Source organism: Gymnoscopelus braueri (genome assembly GCF_963280865.1).
Source record: "Gymnoscopelus braueri genome assembly, chromosome: 16".
NCBI lineage: Eukaryota > Metazoa > Chordata > Actinopteri > Myctophiformes > Myctophidae > Gymnoscopelus > Gymnoscopelus braueri.
In genome coordinates, this window is record NC_137616.1 from 50850691 (window position 1) to 50874510 (window position 23820).

Below are 23820 nucleotides of genomic sequence, written 5' to 3' on the forward strand. Positions count from 1 at the left end.
GTTGAATGTTCATGTGCCGTTATGCACTTGTTATTTTGTGAGATAGCACTTTATTGAGAACACTTCTTACCTTAATACTTTTATAGTGTATGAAGTAGCATGGAACATGCTAGTTATTTATTTATTTTCTTTCTTTAAATGTTTGCACACATTAACTTGCGAGGTAAAGGCAGTCTTTGTTTTCACAGGCCCTGTCGGGTGGAGACCTAGTGTCTCCATTTTAGAAAATGGTGAAAATAGCCAACCTACTGCTATTTTCACTACAAGTGCAACACTGATTCTCAGGACTATACTTATACCTCAAATGTTTGTGAATTGAAGACACAGGATGTTTTATATGTCATTTTATTTTTGTTCCAATGTTTAAGCAGTAGTTCTGTATGCACTGCACATTTTCCCTGCATAAGGACAATAAAACAGTTCTTAACATTCAAACTGTGTACTGTCTGTAGATCACACCGTTCTGTGCAAAAGATTTCTTTTTGTAATCATTACGTATTGGCAAAATAAGTAGATTCAAATAGGAGATTCTGATCCAGGGCCTGGAGAACGTCATCCTTGACTGCTCCACATCCTTCACGTCCTGTACTCCTGGAGGGTCTGGAAGGACAACAAGGAAACAACGTTTTAAGTTGGCTGATTCAGTATTTAGATATTTGACATTCATTTCATCAGATCCTTCCTATATAAACCCATTGTAACCCTGTTAGATTCATTGAAAACACATGTCCTGGTTTTGGTGAATGATATTGTCCTTCTAATGCGTGAAAGCCAGAGTAGACTTTAAAAAAAGACCCTAAAACATGTTTTGAAAGTGAAATTGCTCTCAGTTTTTCAGTATTGGAATTCCAAACTATGACATGACTAGTATGAGTGTCAACATGAATGGCTTCACCACTATCTGAAAAAAAGTTCAGTAAGCATTTTAGAGTGCAGTCCATTCCACACAGTAGAAGTCTTAAAGGAATTCATACGTAGAAAAGTTGGCAACATTATTATAAACAACATGGGATGTCTTTACACATTAGTCTGTAACTACATAGCGAAAAGGGACTAATTCATGTTATATGATCTGGAGAACTGATATAGTACTAGTTAACCTTTTAAAGCTACTAATTACCGCATATCAATACATTATGTAGCTGACGGTACGCGTACACACACACACACCGTCACAATACCATGCATGTCTCCAGATCATCCAGCCTTTCAGCCCGTTTAGGAACCTTCTCCTCTGGGACTTCCAGATCTAGTTAGCCCTGCTGCTGTGAAGGACCACCTCGGCGCACAAGGTGGTCTGCCTAGGAGGAGCAGGAAGGAGAGAAATCTAAACGGACAGATACTTTCCTGGTTTTAATGGGTTAAATGAGAGGGAGGGACAAACATTCTGCTGCTAAAAGGACAATACAAAGAGAAAATGAGTAAAATATCAAAACCTTCATAGACAGCAACCATTAAGTGCAAGTCTTACCAGAGTATGTTGTGAGCTGGAGAGAGCCTCTAAGATCTCATGAACGATACGGTCAGACAGGAAAGATGCTTAGTTGACTCAGCTTCACCTCACTGAGAGACAATAAAAGGAGGCCATCGGGGTAGAGACAGAGAAAGACAAAGACAACCACAGGCATTGACAGGAGTGAGGGAAGTTTTTTCTATTTGTAAGCAACAGACATTTGATTATTGAAGCAAAAACACAACACACAAACCTTAATTTGTTAATAATATCAACCCCTGACTGCTCCAGGAGTGTTTTGGTGACAAAGCTCCTGGGAACGACCATGGGTTAAGCTCTGGGCGAAGACTGCTCCTCTTCATCACATGGGGACACAGAGCCTCTGCTGCATCTACCATGCACTCCAATAGTCTGGAAACACACGTACAACAGGACACACAGGACAGTCAAACAAAACGTTTTCTACTATAGTGCCACAAAAATGTGGAATGCCCTACCAACAGCCACAAAACTTCAATATTTCCCATCCAAATTTAAAACTGACCTAACTGATCTTTAGTGTCCTTTCTTATTATAGCACCAAGGCTAACCCTGGAGGTCAGAAAGGTCACGTTAAGAGGAAAGATTTATCATGTCACACCATCATTAAATCATAAATTAATGTCTGTCCCATTGGATACTTTGTCGTGTGACAGAGTCGAGCAAAAGTAGCAAAAAAAGGTCGCTCTACAACCTCACAAGCTCACATCGCGTTGAGCTTGAAGATCGTCCTTTCTCGCACATTAGTCCCCTTTTAATGCAGGTTAGAGTAAGGACTCACGTTTCATGTTCATATTGGGGGTCTTTTAATGCAGGGTATAGACTCACGTTTCATGTTCATATTGGGGGTCTTTTAACGCAGGGTGTAGACTCACGTTTCATGTTCATATTGGGGGTCTTCTAATGCAGGGTATAGACTCACGTTTCATGTTCATATTGGGGGTCTTCTAATGCAGGGTATAGACTCACGTTTCATGTTCATATTGGGGGTCTTTTAACACAGGGTGTAGACTCACGTTTCATGTTCATATTGGGGGTCTTTTAATGCAGGGTATAGACTCACGTTTCATGTTCATATTAGGGTCTTTTAACGCAGGGTGTAGACTCACGTTTCATGTTCATATTGGGGGTCTTTTAATGCAGGGTATAGACTCACGTTTCATGTTCATATTGGGGGTCTTTTAATGCAGGGTATAGACTCACGTTTCATGTTCATATTGGGGGTCTTTTAATGCAGGGTATAGACTCACGTTTCATGTTCATATTGGGGGTCTTTTAATGCAGGGTATAGACTCACGTTTCATGTTCATATTGGGGGTCTTTTAACACAGGGTAAAGACTCACGTTTCATGTTCATATTGGGGGTCTTTTAACACAGGGTATAGACTCACGTTTCATGTTCATATTGGGGGTCTTTTAATGCAGGGTATAGACTCACGTTTCATGTTCATATTGGGGGTCTTGTACATGAAGTGCATGAAGAGCTGGGTGGTGTTGATGAGGATCTGGTCTCCACTGTAGCGAATGGAGCGGTACCACCATGTCCCCTAAGAGAGAGAGAGAGAGAGAGAGAGAGAGAGACCAGGGTTATCATTATAGTTGACTAAAACTAACTACATAGAATTAGAAGACTCACACGCTTGTAGATCTGCTATTTGCATAGCGCTCATACACCGAGTGCCACGCTACGAGCTTGTAGATCTATTTTTTTAACAGCCCAAAGTATAAAATAGTGGTTATCCCATTAAGACCTGGAACGCATCTGTGTCACTTTAGATTTATTTGGCTATTCAAAAATAGCAGATCTACAAGCTCATAGCGCTACGAGCTTGTAGATCTGCTATTTTTAAAAAAATCGTGATTTTTTTTTTTATTTATATTGTTTTCAAAACTCTGTTCGGATTTAAAAAACATTTTAAGAATCGGACTCAGGCCTTAACACTCTCACCGCCAGGCCCGTAGCCTACGGGCCGATAAATCCAACGGTAAAGCGCCGATCCTGTAGCCTACGGGCTGTGGTGCTTTTTACTTTTTTTCGAAAAAAAAAACTTTTTTAAATTTTCTAGTACGGCACATTTCATTGTAACACCACCGGAAACAGAATTATTTGGGATCCGGTTTTGACGATCACGCCGGCTCCCATTCTAAAGCGCACACTGAAACTCAATTCTCTTCCTGTAGTTTTTTCTCCTCGCATATCACTGTTTAACGTAATCCGCTCTAACTACAATCATGGAGCTCCGTTTGACATGCGGTTTTCACTGGGAGATACAGTGAGATGTCGCCGATGTAAACAGACCGTGTACGGCTCAATCTTAAGGATTTTAACAAGATCTATGGCGACGTGAAAAAAACAAAAAACAACAATAAAACGTTGGCACTGGTGAGTACATTATGAGATTAACCTCTGGCGGTCGATGTGTTAATGGGTTATAGCTAAAAAAAATATATAAAAATGAAAAATCTAAAATGACACACAGTTCAACGTTTCCATCACAAAGATCTTCATCAGGAATGTCTGATGAAGTCCTACTGATGGAAGATCTACTGAAGCGACACAGAGAACGTTGTGACTCACCACGACCACAGGAAGAATGACCATGAAGGCTAGACCATACACCAGCAGCACCTGGAACACAATGCAGTCTCTTATGGTCAGTATGAAACAATACAGTCTCTTATGATCTCTACTAAACATAATCCAGTCTCTTATGATCTCTACTAAACATAATCCAGTCTCTTATGATCACTATTAACTCATTCACACGCTGGCAGAGGCGGATTAATTCATTAACATTCCTGGCAGTGAATGTGTTAAAGAATACAGTCACTTAATATCACGTTTAAAACACAATACAGTCTCTTATGATCAGTATGAAAAGCAAGGACTACTCGGCTACACTAACACCATAAAACCAGATTCCCCAGTGAGGTACTGGGACAATAAAAGTATCTTTTGAGTGTGTAACGTCACTCAATTACACACAATAATGCATTAGAATGAGTCTGAATACTAAATGACATTAACCACTTAAATAGATATTTCCCTTTCCAACATGTTTGGGGTCATTTTAATGTCTACTCTGGCTTCTGTGTTTCATCACAGACACTTCATTCAGTATTTAGATATTTGATATTCATTTATCAGACACGCCCCCTTCCTATACAAACCCATTGTAACTTCAAACTCCATTTTAACCACATGATAGATTCATTGAAAACACCCGTCCTTGGCTCTGGTGACTGATATTGTCCTTCTAATGCGTTTTCAATGACTTTTTACATTTATTTTTCATATTTTTGGTGGGAAATTAAAAAAATGAATAAATAAAAAAATAATCTGAAAAAAATACATGGCCCCCTCATGCCTGGTACAGTAAATAACAACAATAATAATGAAACTATACCAGCATAGAGTTCTTCTGGTCAACAATCCAAGCAGGCAGAGCGATGCCAAAACTGGTGGCTGCAGAGACACAGAGAGACACAAAGGTTGTATTTGCCATCAAGCAGGATGTTGTCAATGAAAAAAAGTTATAAGAAGTTATACAGTGTAAAGTTTTTCAACTAAACAAACATTGTTTTTGATATTATTTTTTGATTGATTATTTTTGATATCATCTTTAACTGGTATATTTTTCACAATAACTATTCTACATAAGTGTGCTTTTTTTTCATGACAACTTCTGTAAACCTTTTTTTTTTCGTTTTCCCCCACGAGTGTCTGCCACCCACCGTACCGTGTATGAAAATACAACAATAGTGAAAAAATGCAAGTGAGGTTGTGACCTTCTATCTGTTTGGCACTGCCCTTAGTGTGTGCAGTGAGATGACTTATTTGGGGCCATAGTATCTCCAATGACCTTTCAGATGACAAGGAGCTGTATGCCCAAGCGAACATGCTGTGTCGCAAATTTAGTATGTGCTCGGTACCTGTGAAGATCTCTCTCCTTAGATCCTTTTTTACACCACTCAGGGTTCCCACACATGTTTTCCAATTAATTTTCAAACATTTTCCGTATTTTCCTCCATTTCCAGGCCTATAGCAGTCATATGGTGCGATATGAGGCTCTTACTCCAGCGTGCTAAGCCCCAAAAACAGACTCGAGCGAAGGCGCCACGTGACAAAAAGAACAGATCTACAAGCTAACAACATCATGGTATCAACGTAGCTTTTAGATCTATTATTTTGTCATGTGACGCAGCTCGTTACATATTTCACGTAATGTTAAACATGTTTTAGGACCTGTTTTTTTATTAACCAAATCAATAGTCAAAACTATGTTAATGCAAACGTTTTCCAAAACATTTGATTGATTCCAAACCTTTTTCCAGGCCTAGAGAACAGCTTTTCTAATTAAAAAAACTATTTCCAAGAATGTCATGACCCTGACCACTGTATACTGCCCCCCTGTGGTGTCACTGCAGACAAGGCAGCATCAGACGACTCACAGTGGAGACTGCACGACTGTCGGGGTACCTACCTGCTCTGTGTTATATAACCTTATGTACAGGTCTATGTGTTTGTTAGTGTTGGGGTACCACCTGCTCTGTGTTATATAACCTTATGTACAGGTTTATGTGTTTGTTAGTGTTGGGGTACCACATGCTCTGTGTTATATAACCTTATGTACAGGTCTATGTGTTTGTTAGTGTTGGGGTACCTACCTGCTCTGTGTTATATAACCTTATGTACAGGTTTATGTGTTTGTTAGTGTTGGGGTACCTACCTGCTCTGTGTTATATAACCTTATGTACAGGTTTATGTGTTTGTTAGTGTTGGGGTACCACATGCTCTGTGTTATATAACCTTATGTACAGGTTTATGTGTTTGTTAGTGTTGGGGTACCACCTGCTCTGTGTTATATAACCTTATGTACAGGTTTATGTGTTTGTTAGTGTTGGGGTACCACATGCTCTGTGTTATATAACCTTATGTACAGGTTTATGTGTTTGTTAGTGTTGGGGTACCACATGCTCTGTGTTATATAACCTTATGTACAGGTCTATGTGTTTGTTAGTGTTGGGGTACCTACCTGCTCTGTGTTATATAACCTTATGTACATGTCTATGTGTTTGTTAGTGTTGGGGTACCTACCTGCTCTGTGTTATATAACCTTATGTACAGGTCTATGTGTTTGTTAGTGTTGGGGTACCTACCTGCTCTGTGTTATATAACCTTATGTACATGTCTATGTGTTTGTTAGTGTTGGGGTACCACCTGCTCTGTGTTATATAACCTTATGTACAGGTTTATGTGTTTGTTAGTGTTGGGTTACCACCTGCTCTGTGTTATATAACCTTATGTACAGGTTTATGTGTTTGTTAGTGTTGGGGTACCACATGCTCTGTGTTATATAACCTTATGTACAGGTTTATGTGTTTGTTAGTGTTGGGGTACCACATGCTCTGTGTTATATAACCTTATGTACAGGTTTATGTGTTTGTTAGTGTTGGGGTACCACATGCTCTGTGTTATATAACCTTATGTACAGGTCTATGTGTTTGTTAGTGTTGGGGTACCTACCTGCTCTGTGTTATATAACCTTATGTACAGGTCTATGTGTTTGTTAGTGTTGGGGTACCTACCTGCTCTGTGTTATATAACCTTATGTACAGGTCTATGTGTTTGTTAGTGTTGGGGTACCTACCTGCTCTGTGTTATATAACCTTATGTACAGGTCTATGTGTTTGTTAGTGTTGGGGTACCACCTGCTCTGTGTTATATAACCTTATGTACAGGTTTATGTGTTTGTTAGTGTTGGGGTACCACCTGCTCTGTGTTATATAACCTTATGTACAGGTTTATGTGTTTGTTAGTGTTGGGGTACCACATGCTCTGTGTTATATAACCTTATATACAGGTCTATGTGTTTGTTAGTGTTGGGGTACCACCTGCTCTGTGTTATATAACCTTATGTACAGGTTTATGTGTTTGTTAGTGTTGGGGTACCACATGCTCTGTGTTATATAACCTTATGTACAGGTCTATGTGTTTGTTAGTGTTGGGGTACCTACCTGCTCTGTGTTATATAACCTTATGTACAGGTCTATGTGTTTGTTAGTGTTGGGGTACCACCTGCTCTGTGTTATATAACCTTATGTACAGGTTTATGTGTTTGTTAGTGTTGGGGTACCACATGCTCTGTGTTATATAACCTTATGTACAGGTCTATGTGTTTGTTAGTGTTGGGGTACCTACCTGCTCTGTGTTATATAACCTTATGTACAGGTCTATGTGTTTGTTAGTGTTGGGGTACCACCTGCTCTGTGTTATATAACCTTATGTACATGTCTATGTGTTTGTTAGTGTTGGGGTACCACCTGCTCTGTGTTATATAACCTTATGTACAGGTCTATGTGTTTGTTAGTGTTGGGGTACCTACCTGCTCTGTGTTATAACCTTATGTACAGGTCTATGTGTTTGTTAGTGTTGGGGTACCACATGCTCTGTGTTATATAACCTTATATACAGGTCTATGTGTTTGTTAGTGTTGGGGTACCACCTGCTCTGTGTTATATAACCTTATGTACAGGTCTATGTGTTTGTTAGTGTTGGGGTACCACCTGCTCTGTGTTATATAACCTTATGTACAGGTTTATGTGTGTTATATAACCTTATGTACAGGTTTATGTGTTTGTTAGTGTTGGGGTACCACATGCTCTGTGTTATATAACCTTATATACAGGTCTATGTGTTTGTTAGTGTTGGGGTACCACCTGCTCTGTGTTATATAACCTTATGTACATGTCTATGTGTTTGTTAGTGTTGGGGTACCTACCTGCTCTGTGTTATATAACCTTATGTACAGGTCTATGTGTTTGTTAGTGTTGGGGTACCTACCTGCTCTGTGTTATATAACCTTATGTACATGTCTATGTGTTTGTTAGTGTTGGGGTACCTACCTGCTCTGTGTTATATAACCTTATGTACAGGTTTATGTGTTTGTTAGTGTTGGGGTACCTACCTGCTCTGTGTTATATAACCTTATGTACAGGTTTATGTGTTTGTTAGTGTTGGGGTACCTACCTGCTCTGTGTTATATAACCTTATGTACAGGTTTATGTGTTTGTTAGTGTTGGGGTACCTACCTGCTCTGTGTTATATAACCTTATGTACAGGTCTATGTGTTTGTTAGTGTTGGGGTACCTACCTGCTCTGTGTTATATAACCTTATGTACAGGTTTATGTGTTTGTTAGTGTTGGGGTACCTACCTGCTCTGTGTTATATAACCTTATGTACATGTTTATGTGTTTGTTAGTGTTGGGGTACCTACCTGCTCTGTGTTATATAACCTTATGTACAGGTCTATGTGTTTGTTAGTGTCGGGGTACCTACCTGCTCTGTGTTATATAACCTTATGTACAGGTCTATGTGTTTGTTAGTGTTGGGGTACCTACCTGCTCTGTGTTATATAACCTTATGTACAGGTCTGTGTTTGTTAGTGTTGGGGTACCTACCTGCTCTGTGTTATATAACCTTATGTACAGGTCTATGTGTTTGTTAGTGTTGGGGTACCACCTGCTCTGTGTTATATAACCTTATGTACAGGTCTATGTGTTTGTTAGTGTTGGGGTACCTACCTGCTCTGTGTTATATAACCTTATGTACAGGTCTATGTGTTTGTTAGTGTTGGGGTACCACCTGCTCTGTGTTATATAACCTTATGTACAGGTCTATGTGTTTGTTAGTGTTGGGGTACCACCTGCTCTGTGTTATATAACCTTATATACAGGTCTGTGTTTGTTAGTGTTGGGGTACCACATGCTCTGTGTTATATAACCTTATGTACAGGTTCTCCTCTAGACCAGTGGTTCTCAACCTTTTCAGGCTGTGACCCTCCCAAATAATCATATTTGAACTGGGGACCCCCCCCCCCCCCCCCATCCTGACAAGCACTTGTAATTGTAGGAGTTGAGGCATTACATTTAGTTTGACTCGGTTTCACAGATAAACATTGTGAAAATAGCAGATCTACAAGCTTTTTTTCCATTGAAAACCACCCGTTTTCAACGGACCAAAGCCCCAAAATGGCGGATCGCGGTTGCAGCGTTATTGTCCCTGTGGATTCACAGATCCCTCCGCCTTCCCACAGGAACTTTTTTTCGTGTATTTTTTACACACAATGTATCTTCCACGGCGTTTCAAAACGATCGTTGATTTAAGATAATGACGCTGGCATGGGGATAGAAAACTATGTTTAATATCTTGGCAGTCAATGTGTTAAAAAAGGTCTTATAAGTCCTTAAACGGTCACTTCACTTCATCTGGGGACCCCCCCCAAAAATCATGTGGGGACCCCCCTGGGTGTCCCGACCCACAGGTTGAGAACCACTGCTTTACACAGTGGAACCATTGGCGCACACGTTTGTACGTCACAAACTGAACAACGTGGGCTATTTACATTTCATGTTTTATTTTCCTTTCTGTTATTTGCGTTGGGTTTTTTAAATTGTGATATGGATCTTCCTGGGTCTGAAAATAAAGATTGATTTGAACTGTACTGACCTCCTGGCCCATCCGGGTTGCCGTACTGTTCCCAGTTCTGCCGGGACTGCTCATTGGTCAAACTGTGGACACAAAAAAAAACCACAAGAGAATGAGAGAGAAGCCGTGTGATTGGCCAGGCATCGGTTAGACCACGTTATTGTCGTTGTTGTGTCATGCTACAACCACAGGGGGGCGCAAGCACTCACGCTGCGTAGGCCTTGGCGATCCTCATGAAGGTGGCTTCATCACCACCTTTATCAGGGTGGAACTTCAGCGATAGAACTCGATACTGCTTCTTTATCTCTGATAGAGAGGCACCCTGAAACACATTAAATATTATTATTATTATTAATAAATACTGCTTCTTTATCTCTGATAGAGAGGCACCCTGAAACACATTAAATATTATTATTATTATTAATAAATACTGCTTCTTTATCTCTGATAGAGAGACACCCTGCAACACATTAAATATTATTATTATTATTATTATTAATAATCAGGGTGGAACGTCAGTGACAGCACCTGCTTCTTGGACAAATCAGATCAAACTATATTGTCAAAGTTACTAGATTAAAGAGCGGTTGAAGTTCTTCTTTGTGAGAGCTCTCATTTCATTACTAGGGATGCTCTTTTTGTTTGTATCTTTGTCCATGATGGTGAACCACTACAGCAATATTTTATTCATCATCATATGAGAGTGTGGTGGGGAAAAATAGAGCATGACATAATAGACCAACATTCACAGAAAATAGAGATTTGGTGTAAAGAGAAAAAAGTAGAGATGTACCAATATCATTCTTTCTTTCCCTGATACCGGTATGTAATTTAAACCAATCTAGGACAGTGGTTCTACAAAGAGGGGTCCAGGGACCATCTGGGTTCCTTGAGGGGTTTCCAAATGGACTCTTAAAAAAGTCTGTAACTCTGAGAGTGTATACATGTAACCAAATGGACCCTTACAGGTCTGTAACTCTGAGAGTGTACACATGGAACCAAATGGACCCTTACAGGTCTGTAACTCTGAGAGTGTACAAATGGAACCAAATGGACCCTTACAGGTCTGTAACTCTGAGAGTGTATAAATGGAACCAAATGGACCCTTACAGGTCTGTAACTCTGAGAGTGTACACATGGAACCAAATGGACCCTTACAGGTCTGTAACTCTGAGAGTGTACAAATGGAACCAAATGGACCCTTACAGGTCTGTAACTCTGAGAGTGTACAAATGGAACCAAATGGACCCTTACAGGTCTGTAACTCTGAGTGTACACATGTAACCAAATGGACCCTTACAGGTCTGTAACTCTGAAAGTGTACACATGGAACCAAATGGACCCTTACAGGTCTGCAACTCTGAGAGGGTACAAATGGAACCAAAAGTACCCCTACGGATCCATTTGGTTCCATTTGTACACACAGAGTTATGGGGTACTTGAAATGAAAAGGTTTGAGAACCACTGAGCTAGGGAATTAAATAGAAAACATTGAATTAATAATTATTAACGTGCAGCTACAAGTTAACTCATTCAGTGCCACAGCCAAAATTCATTGTAAAAAAAAAGTGCTCAGGAGCCGAGATACAGCCTTTTTCAGTAAGAAGTTAAACAAGAAGTGAATGGAGCAGAACATTTTCAAATCATCATATCTTGGGTTCTGAACATTTTTTTCCATTCCTAAGCCAATAATTTGATGACCAACGGACCGGTAGGAGACACTAAGAGTCTCCTTTGTGTCTCCTACCGGAATCGTTGCCTACCGGCGGCGGTGCCTACCTACTGCCTTTCAAAAGTCATACTGCCCCGGTAAAAGTCATAACCTATATAATAATAATAATAATATATCAGTATTGTGATATTAACCTGTGGGCCGCATTAAGTGAAGGTGGGGGCCGCATATGGCCCCCCGGGCCGCCAGTTGCCCATGTATGCTCTATTGAAATAGGAAAACCCCCGTTACTGAACAAACTCTATATAGCAATGATTATATAGAGAGTGTGTGTGTGTGTGTGTGTGTGTGTGAGAGAGTGAGTGTGAGTGTGAGTGTGAGTGTGAGTGTGTGTGTGTGTGTGTGTGTGCTCTCACCTGGTCCAGGTTTAGTACTTCATAAGGATTATATTCCTGGTATTCTCTGTCTAGTTTAGACACCTTGTAGGCTAGCAGCAAGAACACTACCCAGCCAAACAGCAACGCTGCTTTCCTGTACACACACACACACACACACACACACACACACACACACACACACAATAAAACAAACATTAAAACTTGAGGCAGATTCTACAAATCTCTGCTAAAATCAGTAGTTCTCACACTTTAAAAAAAATAGCAGATGTACAAGATCGCAGTGCGGCACGAAGTGTCGTGCTGTGAGCTTGTATATCTGCTATTTTTATATCTGCTATATTTCACCCCTTTGTGGGTGAAATATAACCACAGACTGGTAGGTGGAGGAGTTCATAATAACTACCAGTGTACTACTGATCTGTGACATCATCATTATTATCATTATTATTATTATCATTATTATCATTATCATTATCATTATTATTATTATCATTATTATCATTATTATTATGGGATGGATGTCAGGTACATGCAGTTCAGGCTCTTATGTTTCCATGACGATGGCAGAAAGCCCACATTCTGTCTGCTCTGCAGCATCTGTTGCCACGGCAACCGCTCACTAGCCTGTGAGTGGAGAGGGGCGGGCTCTACTTCAGGTTCTCATCAAATAAAAGCTTTTTTTTACATGTATTAAAATTATAAAATATGTCAATAATCTCTTTGTATATTTCAGTTATTTGTCATATCTGCCCTGTGCACATGTTTGATTAGGAAGCCTAAAAGGCTTCATATGTTCCAATGTTCAACGGCCAAACACACCATTAAAATCTTTAATCGCATTTATTTGAGAGACAATTAATCGTCAACTTAGATTTGTGATCGCCCTGACGATACATGTGTCAGAGGGCCCTGACGATACATGTGATCGCCCTGACGATACATGTGTCAGAGGGTCCTAACGATACATGTGTCAGAGGGTCCTAACGATACATGTGTCAGAGGGTCCTAACGATACATGTGTCAGAGGGTCCTAACGATACATGTGTCAGAGGGTCCTAACGATACATGTGTCAGAGGGCCCTAACGATACATGTGTCAGAGGGCCCTAACGATACATGTGTCAGAGGGCCCTAACGATACATGTGATCGCCCTAACGATACATGTGTCAGAGGGCCCTAACGATACATGTGTCAGAGGGCCCTAACGATACATGTGTCAGAGGGCCCTGACGATACATGTGTCAGAGGGCCCTAACGATACATGTGTCAGAGGGTCCTAACGATACATGTGTCAGAGGGGACGACGGCAGAGCCTTCAGAGAGACAGAGAGACAGAGAAAGAGAGAGAGAGTGAGAGAAATGCCAAACATCATTCCAACAGCTGCTCTGCAACTGTCCGCACTCGCTCGTGTGTGCACGCAAAGCGCGCACGCAAAGCGCACACACACACACACAGGGATTGACCAACTGGTCTGGTTCATGTATAAACTACTTATGGTAGGAAGTAGGGGTGTGCCGATATAGCGTCCTGTGATATATCGCGATAGGTTTTTGTGACGATATGTATTGTTTTGCCGTTTTTGACAAAAAAAGTCATAATTATATATATATTTAAAAAATGTGTGGCAATAATAATAATGCAAAAACATAAGTATTTGTTTGCATTTGCTTTTTTTTCCCCCACATACTTTCATAATAAAAAAGTGCCATATATCGTATCGTATCGATATCTTGAGCCCAATATCGTGTATGGTATCGGCACACCCCTATTAGGAAGGAATATATGAACAAATGAAAGCTTAAATTTCACAAACAAACATAAGTTTGACTCTGATGTGTACCTGGACAAGATGTAACTAAAGTAAAGAACATCCTTCAACCTTTTGTAGATCTGCTCATTTCAGTGCGAGACATGATGTGATGACAGTTTTAACTCAGGCTTCAGGTCGACACACTCCAAGCTTGTGGCGTGCCTATGTTTTCACGTGTTGGAGTCATCATCAGTGTATGATGTTTGTGCAGACCATCTTGGTGGCATGCCAGCAGAGCTCACAATTTGCATTTGCCACCCGATCCTATTATAAATCACCTCAGCAAATTGTGAGCTTGTAGATCGGCAACTTGTTTTGGTGTGAGACACCAGCGCGCTACTAAGTATAAATGAGTTGTAACAGACACAGTGACACACGCTCACATCTAGAGTCCAGTCCAGTGTAATTCCAACATATCTCTCACCGACAGAGAATACAAGCTTTCACATGATAAGTGGAAGAGTTCTGCCTGCAAGCGACTGAAGCGGTGAAGTGATGCAGGTAGGGATGGGACCATTATGATGGAGGTGATAATGTCAATGTTGGCAGTCCAGCCAGAGAGAGCAAACGACCGCAGTGTTTCCCTATATGCATTAAGCAGTTTCGGGCCGCCACCCCTTAAATCTGGCCGCCAAAGTATGATTTTTTTTAAAATCATGGATATATCTGTGATTGGCAGGTAATGTGTTAAGTAAGAAGTGTGAGTACTTCCTCCACCACTGTCTTTTTTGTTATGTATGACAGTTTGTCTATACTACTTGGTCACAGATATTGTCCTGCTCATCACAGTGCACATGAACTATATAAGTCTTCGTGTTTGAGCACAAATATGCTTTTTGAGAACCCCAAAAAATGTGCATCCACGCATCTTCCCCCACACCTTCAGCTTCTGGCTAGAGGAAACACTGGACCCTCTGGAATACTGATGATGACCTATTAGAATAATATAATAATAATAACCCTATGTGAAACTCACACTACTGAAAACACTTATTAATCAAGGTCTATGGACTCTGTAGTTCCTATTAGACCAACACTGGAAGCCTTTAGTTTGGAACAAAACTCTCCCCCCTCTTCACCACCCCGCGGCTATCGACGGGCTGTAGCCAGTAGGGACGCGACCGAGCAAGTTCAGTCGGCCATCGACGTTCCACTAGAACTCCCGACCCGACGGCACGGCACTATCCACAACAGGTTGTCGGCAAAAGACCATTTTCAACGCCTTCCGCCCCCCGACGCGGCGGAGCTGCCTTTAGACCACAGATGGACACAGTAGTTCCTATTATTAGACCACAGATGGACACAGTTGAACTCACTTTAGTGTAGGAACGATGCTCTGTTGTGACTTCATCAGCCGGAGCCGATACCACAAACACCTTCCATGGACCCTCCTTAAACTCTTCAGACGCACTTGTTCTGGAAGAAGAGAGATAACCACACATAAACACACATTGTCTGCACATACACACCGTCTACACAAACACCTTCCATGGACCCTCCTTATTCAGAGTTGCACTTGTTCTGGAAGAGGAGAGATAACCACACATAAACACATATCGTACATGCACACACATCAACACACACTACACAAAATTGCAGATCTACAAGCTCATAGCGCGGCACTTGAACATGTGTTGAAAGCTTTCAATATACATATGTTTTTTAAAGCGAACATCCGCAACTCAATTCTTTTTGCTTCTGGGGGATTCTACAAATGTTTTCTAAATCCTAACAGTTTCTTGAAAAAAAAACATATGTTGCTATAATAATATCAGTGGTTCTCAAACGTTTTTCATGTCAAGGACCCCCAAATTGATATGTATTTGGCCGCGGACCCCCATCTCATAATATGTTGTTCCAGGGACCCCCCAGAAGCAAAGATTTGAGTTACAAACGTTTGCTTTAAAAAGAAAACTATATATTCAAAGATTTGCACACATTTTCACGATTTTCCCAAAAAATAGCAGATCTACAAGCTCATAGCACGGCACTCGGTGCCGCGCTATGAGCTTGTATATCTGCTATTTTTTAATAGCCAAAGAAATGTAAAAATGACACAGATGCGTTCCTGGTCTTACAGGGTTAATAGATGTTTACAGAGCAGGCCAGCCAGAGGCCATTGACGCTGGGTCAATGTCAAACAACAGGTCTACTAAACCCGTAGCGTTGGTTCCTCCATTTGCTTAGCTATCTGTTTTACTACGTGGCCCTGTGTGTGTGTGTGTGCGTGTGCGTGTGCGCGCCCACAGCTAATCTCGCAAAACGCCGGCCGTACCAATCGGCACCAAACCTTGTAATAGTCAGGGGATATTTCAAAGATCTGGGAATAAATTCCTTACCAAGAAATGTCTTCACCAACGTGTTTGTAAAAGTGTCTAGTAACACATCTCACAAAGACTGAAATGTAGGGGGAATTTTTGACAGGTGCTGAAAGTTGGGGTACCCACCATAACCTTATGCAGGGGAAAAAATCTAATTTTAATTGTGTTTTAAGTAGCATGTGAGGGGTCAAACTAGGGTGTTTTTATGATTCTGAATCCATTGCAAGCATTTGTTTGGCACCAAAACCACTCCTTGGGCTAAAAACGGCCATAGCCAACCTTTTCCAGGTATTTTTTTGTGTAAAAAGCCCATTGAGATTGGGCCTTTATTCTGATAATATTCCCTGACTTTAGGCACTCTGCCGGTGGGCCACACGGAAGTACTGTACCTCCAACTAGTTCTTTCCACGTTAAGTAAAAGTATCAATACTGCAATGTAGAAATACTCTGTTTCAAGTAAAAGTCACCGTAATGTTTTATAATAATAATGGAAGTAGCAGATCTACAAGCTGACAAACGTTGGTGCTGATCAGTCCAGTGGTTTGACAGAATAGCCACGGACACACAAACACACACACACACACACACACACACACACACACACACACACAGTCACAGACAGACAGGCAGACCCTCTTCTAGACCAGTGGTTCTCAAAAGTGGGGTTCTGGGGACCCTAAGGTGTGGGTTCCCTATATACGGCACAGTTTGCTCTTTGGATATAGCCGCATCGCGAGGCTTTTGTGAGCTTTTAGATCTTCATTTTCATATAATAATAATAATAATAATAATATTGACAAACTTGGAATATGCTTGATACAAAAAACAAACACATCTTGTATAGGGGTCCCTGGCACAAAATATTTACTCATGAGGGTCCGCAGGGGGGGGGGGACATGAAAAGGCTGGAGAGCCACTGATTTGGACGCCCCCCCACTGAAGACATCACCTGGTGGTACACAGTAACATCCTCAGTGTTCATATTGTATCCATTATGTACAGACACCACCAGAGCTCAATTAAATCCTTTAGTACCGGGAACACATCTGTGTCATTCTTTTGTCTTTCTTTGGGCTATTCAAAAATAGCAGATATACAAGCTCTATGAGCTATTTGCTCGTAGATCAAATAGCTCATCTAAAATAGCAGATCTACAAGCTCAGTGCCGCGCTATGAGCTTGTATATCTGCTATTTTTGAAAAGCCTAAAGATATGTAATAATGACAGAGATGCTTTCCCGGATTGAATGGGTTAACGTCATCATCATGTCAATCAACACACAGCTAGAAGTGTGTCTCATCATAAACCCATGAGCGATGATGGAGTCTATGGAACCAAATGGACCCTTATATTAGGAGGCCTATATTATGGACCCTAGAAAGACCCGTATAAGTCTAAGAGTGTACAAAATGGAACCATATGGACGCTCGGACCGTTGTCAACTCAGATCGTACAAATGTCATGGAACCAAGCGGACCCTCTCAGGGACCTAAGCAGAACCTTGACCCTTGTTGTTAACTCCTAATGTACACATAGAACCAAATGGACCCTAGACCCTTGTTGTAACTCTGAGAGGGGGTACAAATGGAACCAAATGGACCCGTACTCCCGTCCCGTAGTCATTCAGAGTCTGTCTGCCCCGGTTAGCTAGACAACACAGCAGTCAAAATGACAGCCGCTTGAAAATGTTTGTTTACATGATTTAAATAAAAAGGCAACATAATCAAAACTGTCTCTTTAACACATTGGGTGCCAGAGGTTTATTAAAATATTATACGTTGAGTGCCAGCATTTCTTCCATCCACTTGCGTTATACATTTCGTGCTGTGAGAAGCCCCGACGCGGAAATGCATGTAAACAAAGCGTGCGTGCGAGACGGCGGAGGGTCCCGACTAACGCCTGGAACAATAATATTTCCAACGCGACCCTCCATTGCAGCGTGATCGCCGATCGAAAACGGCTCGTTTCCACCACATTAAAAAGAAATGGAGATATTAAGCTTTTAATCAAGGAGATAACATTGAAAACGCCGACCGGAAGGATTTTTGACATGGAGCCACATCCAGCCTCTTCTTCTCAGAAACTGCTTGGGTGATGTCAAAGTTTCGTTTTAGCGCCCCACGTGGCCCACATGTATAAAAATAGAATTGGGTCAAAAACGGTCCGGACCGTTTTCGGCACTTCTCGTTTGGACCCTCAAAAACGGTCCGGACCGTTTTTGGCATTCAATGTGTTAACAGTGCAGTAAGAAGAGGGTTTAATTAAATAAATATATATATATATATATATATATATATATATATATATATATATATATATATATATATATATATATATATATATATATATATATATATATATATATATATATATATATATATATATATATATATATATATATATATATATATATATATAACCAGGGGAGGACCCCCTATACAAGATGTTCTGTTGTTGAAGTAAAACATGAAATAATAAAATCACAATGTTTTTGAAACTATAGCCTCGTGAGCTTGTAGATCTGCTATTTTCAAATAGCCGTGAAATAGCTGTGAACTTTAAAAATAAACTATGTCTAAACCTAACCTTATTCCTAACCTTAACCTCAGTAAAACTATGTCTAAACCTAACCTTATTCCTAACCTTAACCTCAGTAAAACTATGTCTAAACCTAACCTTATTCCTAAACGTAACCTCAGTAAAACTATGCCTAAACATAACCTTATTCCTAAACGTAACCTCAGTAAAACTATGTCTAAACCTAACCTTATTCCTAAACGTAACCTCAGTAAAACTATGCCTAAACCTAACCTTATTCCTAAACGTAACCTCAGTAAAACTATGTCTAAACCTAACCTTATTCCTAAACGTAACCTCAGTAAAACTATGCCTAAACCTAACCTTATTCCTAAACGTAACCTCAGTAAAACTATGTCTAAACCTAACCTTATTCCTAAACGTAACCTCAGTAAAACTATGTCTAAACCTAACCTTATTCCTAACCTTAACCTCAGTAAAACTATGTCTAAACCTAACCTTATTCCTAAACGTAACCTCAGTAAAACTATGCCTAAACCTAACCTTATTCCTAAACGTAACCTCAGTAAAACTATGCCTAAACCTAACCTTATTCCTAAACGTAACCTCAGTAAAACTATGTCTAAACCTAACCTTATTCCTAACCTTAACCTCAGTAAAACTATGTCTAAACCTAACCTTATTCCTAAACGTAACCTCAGTAAAACTATGCCTAAACCTAACCTTATTCCTAAACGTAACCTCAGTAAAACTATGTCTAAACCTAACCTTATTCCTAAACGTAACCTCAGTTAAACTATGTCTAAACCTAACCTTATTCCTAAACGTAACCTCAGTAAAACTATGTCTAAACCTAACCTTATTCCTAAACGTAACCTCAGTTAAACTATGTCTAAACCTAACCTTATTCCTAAACGTAACCTCAGTAAAACTATGCCAAAAACTAACATTATTCGGTCCTAAACTTAACCTCAGTAAAACCATGCTTAACCCGGCCTAACCTTATTCCAAACCTCAGTAAAATGAATACAGGAATACAAGAACCGCTGGGGCGAGCGGCCTGTGAAATAAATGGGGGCGAGTGTGTTTTGGGATGAGCAGGAATAGATAGGCCTATAAATGTAGTCAAAGTACTACTAATAATAACGAGTAATCAGGTATGCTAAAACACAGGGATTATAGTAATAAAAATACAAGAGAAAACACTCTTGCTTGTCCCTCTGTACTCATTACTGTCTGGGATGCGAACGGCGTTTTCCCAGCGACTTGCAGGCGAGGGGCCGGGTGGGGAGGCGAAATATATAGCTTAAGGGTTTGTAATGTAAGGAATGTGTAATTTGTATGGAAATGTAAATATGGCAACTCATTTAGATGTAGGCCTAGGTACAGTAGGTTTATGGTTTCCCGTTTCACTCATGATATAATTTCTCTTTCATAACAGATACATGTGCCAGATAATCCCCTACAACAAAACCAAGAGAGTAAAAAAAAAGGTTTCAGTCATTCAGTCCGACTTCACTGTAGCCACTGTAGTCTTTTCATAAATGATATTTGTAGTTTAAGTACAAACGTGAAAGTTTGTGTAATATTTAAAGACATTTAAAGTTTCAAATACAAAAGCAGTAGTAGTAGTAGTTGTGAATTAGCAAACTGGACATTTAGACTGAATGTTCCCTTTATCCTCATCTTGCGCTAATGCACGCAACTGTTTCACCGTCAACAACACAGCCGTCTGTGCCTTGACTTCTGTGCGCTGACAACTTCCGCCCCCCCCCCCCCCCCCCCCCCCCCCCGCCTGCAAGTCGCTGGGAAAACGCTGTTCGCGTCTGGGATCAGCGTGTTGTGGTCACATACCTTATCTGTATATCAACAGTATATGTAACATTATTGATTACTATAACTGTAGTAAAAGTACAGTAACACTGTATTAACAGCTGTATTACAATTTAGGCATTTAGCAGACGATCTTAATCCAGAGCGATTTACAGTAAGCAAGGAAAACATGAAAGGGTCTACATACAGTAAAGTGAACATAATCATACGCAGTAGTGTGCTTAAATATGAACGTTAACAAGCAAGAGTGGGTTCTCAAAGTGGGGGTCCATGCAGGGACCCTCATGGTTCCTGGAGGGGAGTGGGGGCTCCAAATGGACCCTTAATTATTATAGTTCAGTTAACCCTAGTAACAGGGAACCAAATGGACCCCTACCGGGTCTGTGTGGCTCCATGTGTCACCCTCTCGGGAGCTAATAATCTAAAGCAGGGGTCTTCCAACGTTTGTTCAGGCCAAGGACCCCCTAGCTGAGAGAGAGATGAAGAAGGGACCCCTTCTAGTCTATAGTAGATAAAATTGTGTTTCAAATTAAACTTTTTCTTTTTTTTACTTGGTCTGCTCTTTTTCCCCTCTACACCTATACACCTCTTTGACAAAAATAGCAGATCTACAAGCTCACAGTATATATGCGAGCTTGTGAGCTTATAGATCTGCTATTTTTGGCCAAAGTTCTCCTCAGAAAAGAGATGCTAGGGTTCAAGTGATTAATGTAAAAAAAATAAAACAACATAAAATGATATCACACAAATATTTTAGCGGCCCCCCTCTGTGGTAACTCTGAGGACCCCCCCCCCCCCCCCCGCAGGGGTCCCAGACCCCCTGTTGAAGACCCCTGGGGTCTAAAGAACCATTTTAAAATAATTATTACTAGTAACACAGCAAAATCTGTAGCTATAACTGTAACTACACACACAGCTGTATCAGTTAGCATGCTAAGCTAGTTAGTATCTTCTTTGAGGAGGGTTGGGGGGGGGGGGGGGGGGGGGGGTTCCCAAATGAACCCCCACTTATTACACAACAACACAGGGTTGTTTTAAAGACCCTTACGGGTCCATTTGGTTCCATTCACGTGCTTTCACAGTAACAACCACTCGCATTTTACTGGCTATAACGTTGCTTCTCAAAGTGGGGGTCCAGCCGGGGACCCCCAGAGGGGAGGGGGGGGGGGGTCCCCGGCAGATCTACAAGCTCAGGGGTCACCACTTTGTCCATATGTTATACTTAAAAAATAGCAGATCTACAAGCTCAGGGGTCACCCACTTAATCCATATTTTATACTTTAAAAAATTGCAGATCTACAAGCTCAGGGGTCACCACTTTGTCCACATTTGATACTTTAAGCTATTCAAAAATAGCAGATCTACAAGCTCATAGAGTGCCACGCTATGAGCTTGTAGATCTGCTATTTTTTTTCTTAAAATCATGAAAATGTGTGCAAATCCTTTTATATATATATATATATATATATATATATATATATATATATATATATATATATATATATATAAGACAACCTTTTTAACTCAAATCTTTGCTTCTGGGGGTCCCTGCTCCTGGAACAACATATTTTGAGATGGGGGTCCGCAGGTCAAATACATATCATGTTGGGGGTCCTTGACATGAAGACAGTTTGAGAACCACTGTGTGGGTTTATAAAGCTATAGCATCAGTTAGCATGCTAACATCAGCTAGCTTCCTTCAGGAGGAGGAGGGAGGGTTCCAAATGAACCCTCACTTATCATTAACACAACACACAGGGCTGTTATAAAGACCCTTAAAAAGGTCCCATAAGGTTCCATTCACACCGCTCTCTACACTTACAAGTTGTGACAACAAACCAGCTCGCATTTTACTGTCTATAAAGCTATAGCATCAGTTAGCACTAGCATGCTATCTAGCTAGCCTCAGCTAGCTTCCTTCAGGAGGAGGAGGGAGGGTTCCAAATGAACCCTCACTCATTCAGAACACAACACAGGGTGCTTCTAAACAGTGGTGGAAAGTAACTAAGTACATTTACTTAAGTACTGCACTTAAGTACAATTTTGGGGTATTTGTACTTTACTTGAGTATTTCCAATTTCCAATACTTTTACTTCTACTCCACTACATCTCAGAGGCAAAAATCTTACTTTTTTTCTACAATTATCTGAAAACTTTAGTTACTAGTTACTTTTCAGATATAAACTATGATATAATGAAACACACATTAACCACTTTAGCCCTATTTTATTCCTAGGCTATTTGAAAATAGCAGATCTACAAGCTCACAACGCGTTGTGAGCTTGTAGATCTGCTATTTTCAAATATTTAGTACTTTTACTTTTGGTACTTTAAGTACATTTTTATGCCAATACTTTTGTACTTTTACTCAAGTAATTTTTTTATTCTGGACTTTTACTTGTAACAGAGTATTTTTATATTTGCAGTATTGGTACTTTTACTTAAGTAAAACATTTGAGTACTTTTTCCACCACTGGTTCTAAAGACCCTTAAAAAGGTTCCATATGGTTCCATTTCAAGTTGTGTGACAACCCACTCTCATTCACTTTTTTAAAAAAAAAACGGTAAATAAAGCTAGCTAGCTATCAGCTAGCATGCTAGGCTAACGCGTTAGCTACAGCGGGGAGGCTAACGGCCTCCAGGCCGGCTCACCAGCGTTCTGGTCCCGCGGCCACAGGTAATAAGTAGCGGGGATGACGATGAGGCCCACGAACGACGTGAGGAAGTAGAAGAACGTGTTGCCGCTGTCATCATACTGGAACTGTTGGCCTGCCATGGTGTGGTTCTGGTGGTAGGTGTAGGTGTTGTTGTTGTTGTTGTTGTGGTGGTGGGGGGGGACGTCCACCTCCTAGCACCCAGCAGCAGCTCCTAGCATCCAGCTAAATAACAACACTACTGTATACTAGGTCTGTTATACTGTACACTCTGTTGAATGCTAGAGCCAGATTCCATTCCCCAAAGCTCGGTCACTCGCTCACTCTCCTCGCTTCCTCCACTCGCGCCTAAGCCCCGCCCCTGCGAGGAGCCGAGGATTATTTGTGAGGACGAGTGGTCGAGTGGTTGCCGTCAAAGGATCGGACTGCACTGGGTCCGTCATTTCAAAGCGACAGAAAATTCCGCGATCACTTATGACGTCTCAAACAGCTGGACCAGAGCCGTGGATGAAAATATACATGCATAGAATAATATGCAGGTATAGAATAATACAGAATATAAGAATAAACAATTCATCAATGTGGATGGCCACATTGTTATCTTTATAGTTA

General features: G+C 40.6%; 2 protein-coding genes across 3 annotated transcripts in view; both read right to left on the minus strand.

Annotated features, from left to right (window-relative positions):
• The window catches only part of LOC308103072 (uncharacterized protein), a gene marked incomplete at its 3' end in the record, with an annotated part of 163861 nt that overhangs the window by 104917 nt on the left and 35124 nt on the right, over positions 1–23820 (minus strand). The gene's annotated exons all lie outside the window — the stretch shown is intronic.
• On the minus strand, positions 363–23482 carry LOC308103223 (translocation protein SEC63 homolog). Of its 2 annotated transcripts, none has more exons than XM_080453122.1 (12): positions 23207–23482; positions 15179–15278; positions 12070–12184; positions 10191–10303; positions 10003–10064; positions 4900–4958; positions 4071–4121; positions 2931–3039; positions 1707–1864; positions 1472–1563; positions 1182–1301; positions 363–600 (listed from the first exon to the last, which is right to left on the minus strand). In XM_080453122.1, the coding sequence occupies exons 1-9, from the start codon at positions 23328–23330 to the stop codon at positions 1845–1847; spliced, it is 753 nt and encodes a 250-aa protein (XP_080309248.1). In that variant the 5' UTR covers positions 23331–23482; the 3' UTR covers positions 363–600; positions 1182–1301; positions 1472–1563; positions 1707–1844. The 2 variants fall into 2 exon arrangements, with proteins under 2 accessions (XP_080309248.1, XP_080309249.1); XM_080453123.1 differs by having other exon boundaries at positions 1171–1301.

Coding starts and splice junctions, on each gene's coding strand:
- LOC308103223 (XM_080453122.1), bottom strand. CDS start 23,330: ATGGCAGGCCAACAGTTCCAGTATGATGACAGCGGCAACACGTTCTTC. Junction 12,185..15,178: donor AGCATCGTTCCTACACTAAA/GTGAGTTCAACT, acceptor GTGTGTGTACAG/GAAAGCAGCGTTGCTGTTTG. Junction 10,065..10,190: donor ATCGCCAAGGCCTACGCAGC/GTGAGTGCTTGC, acceptor TTGTGTCCACAG/TTTGACCAATGAGCAGTCCC.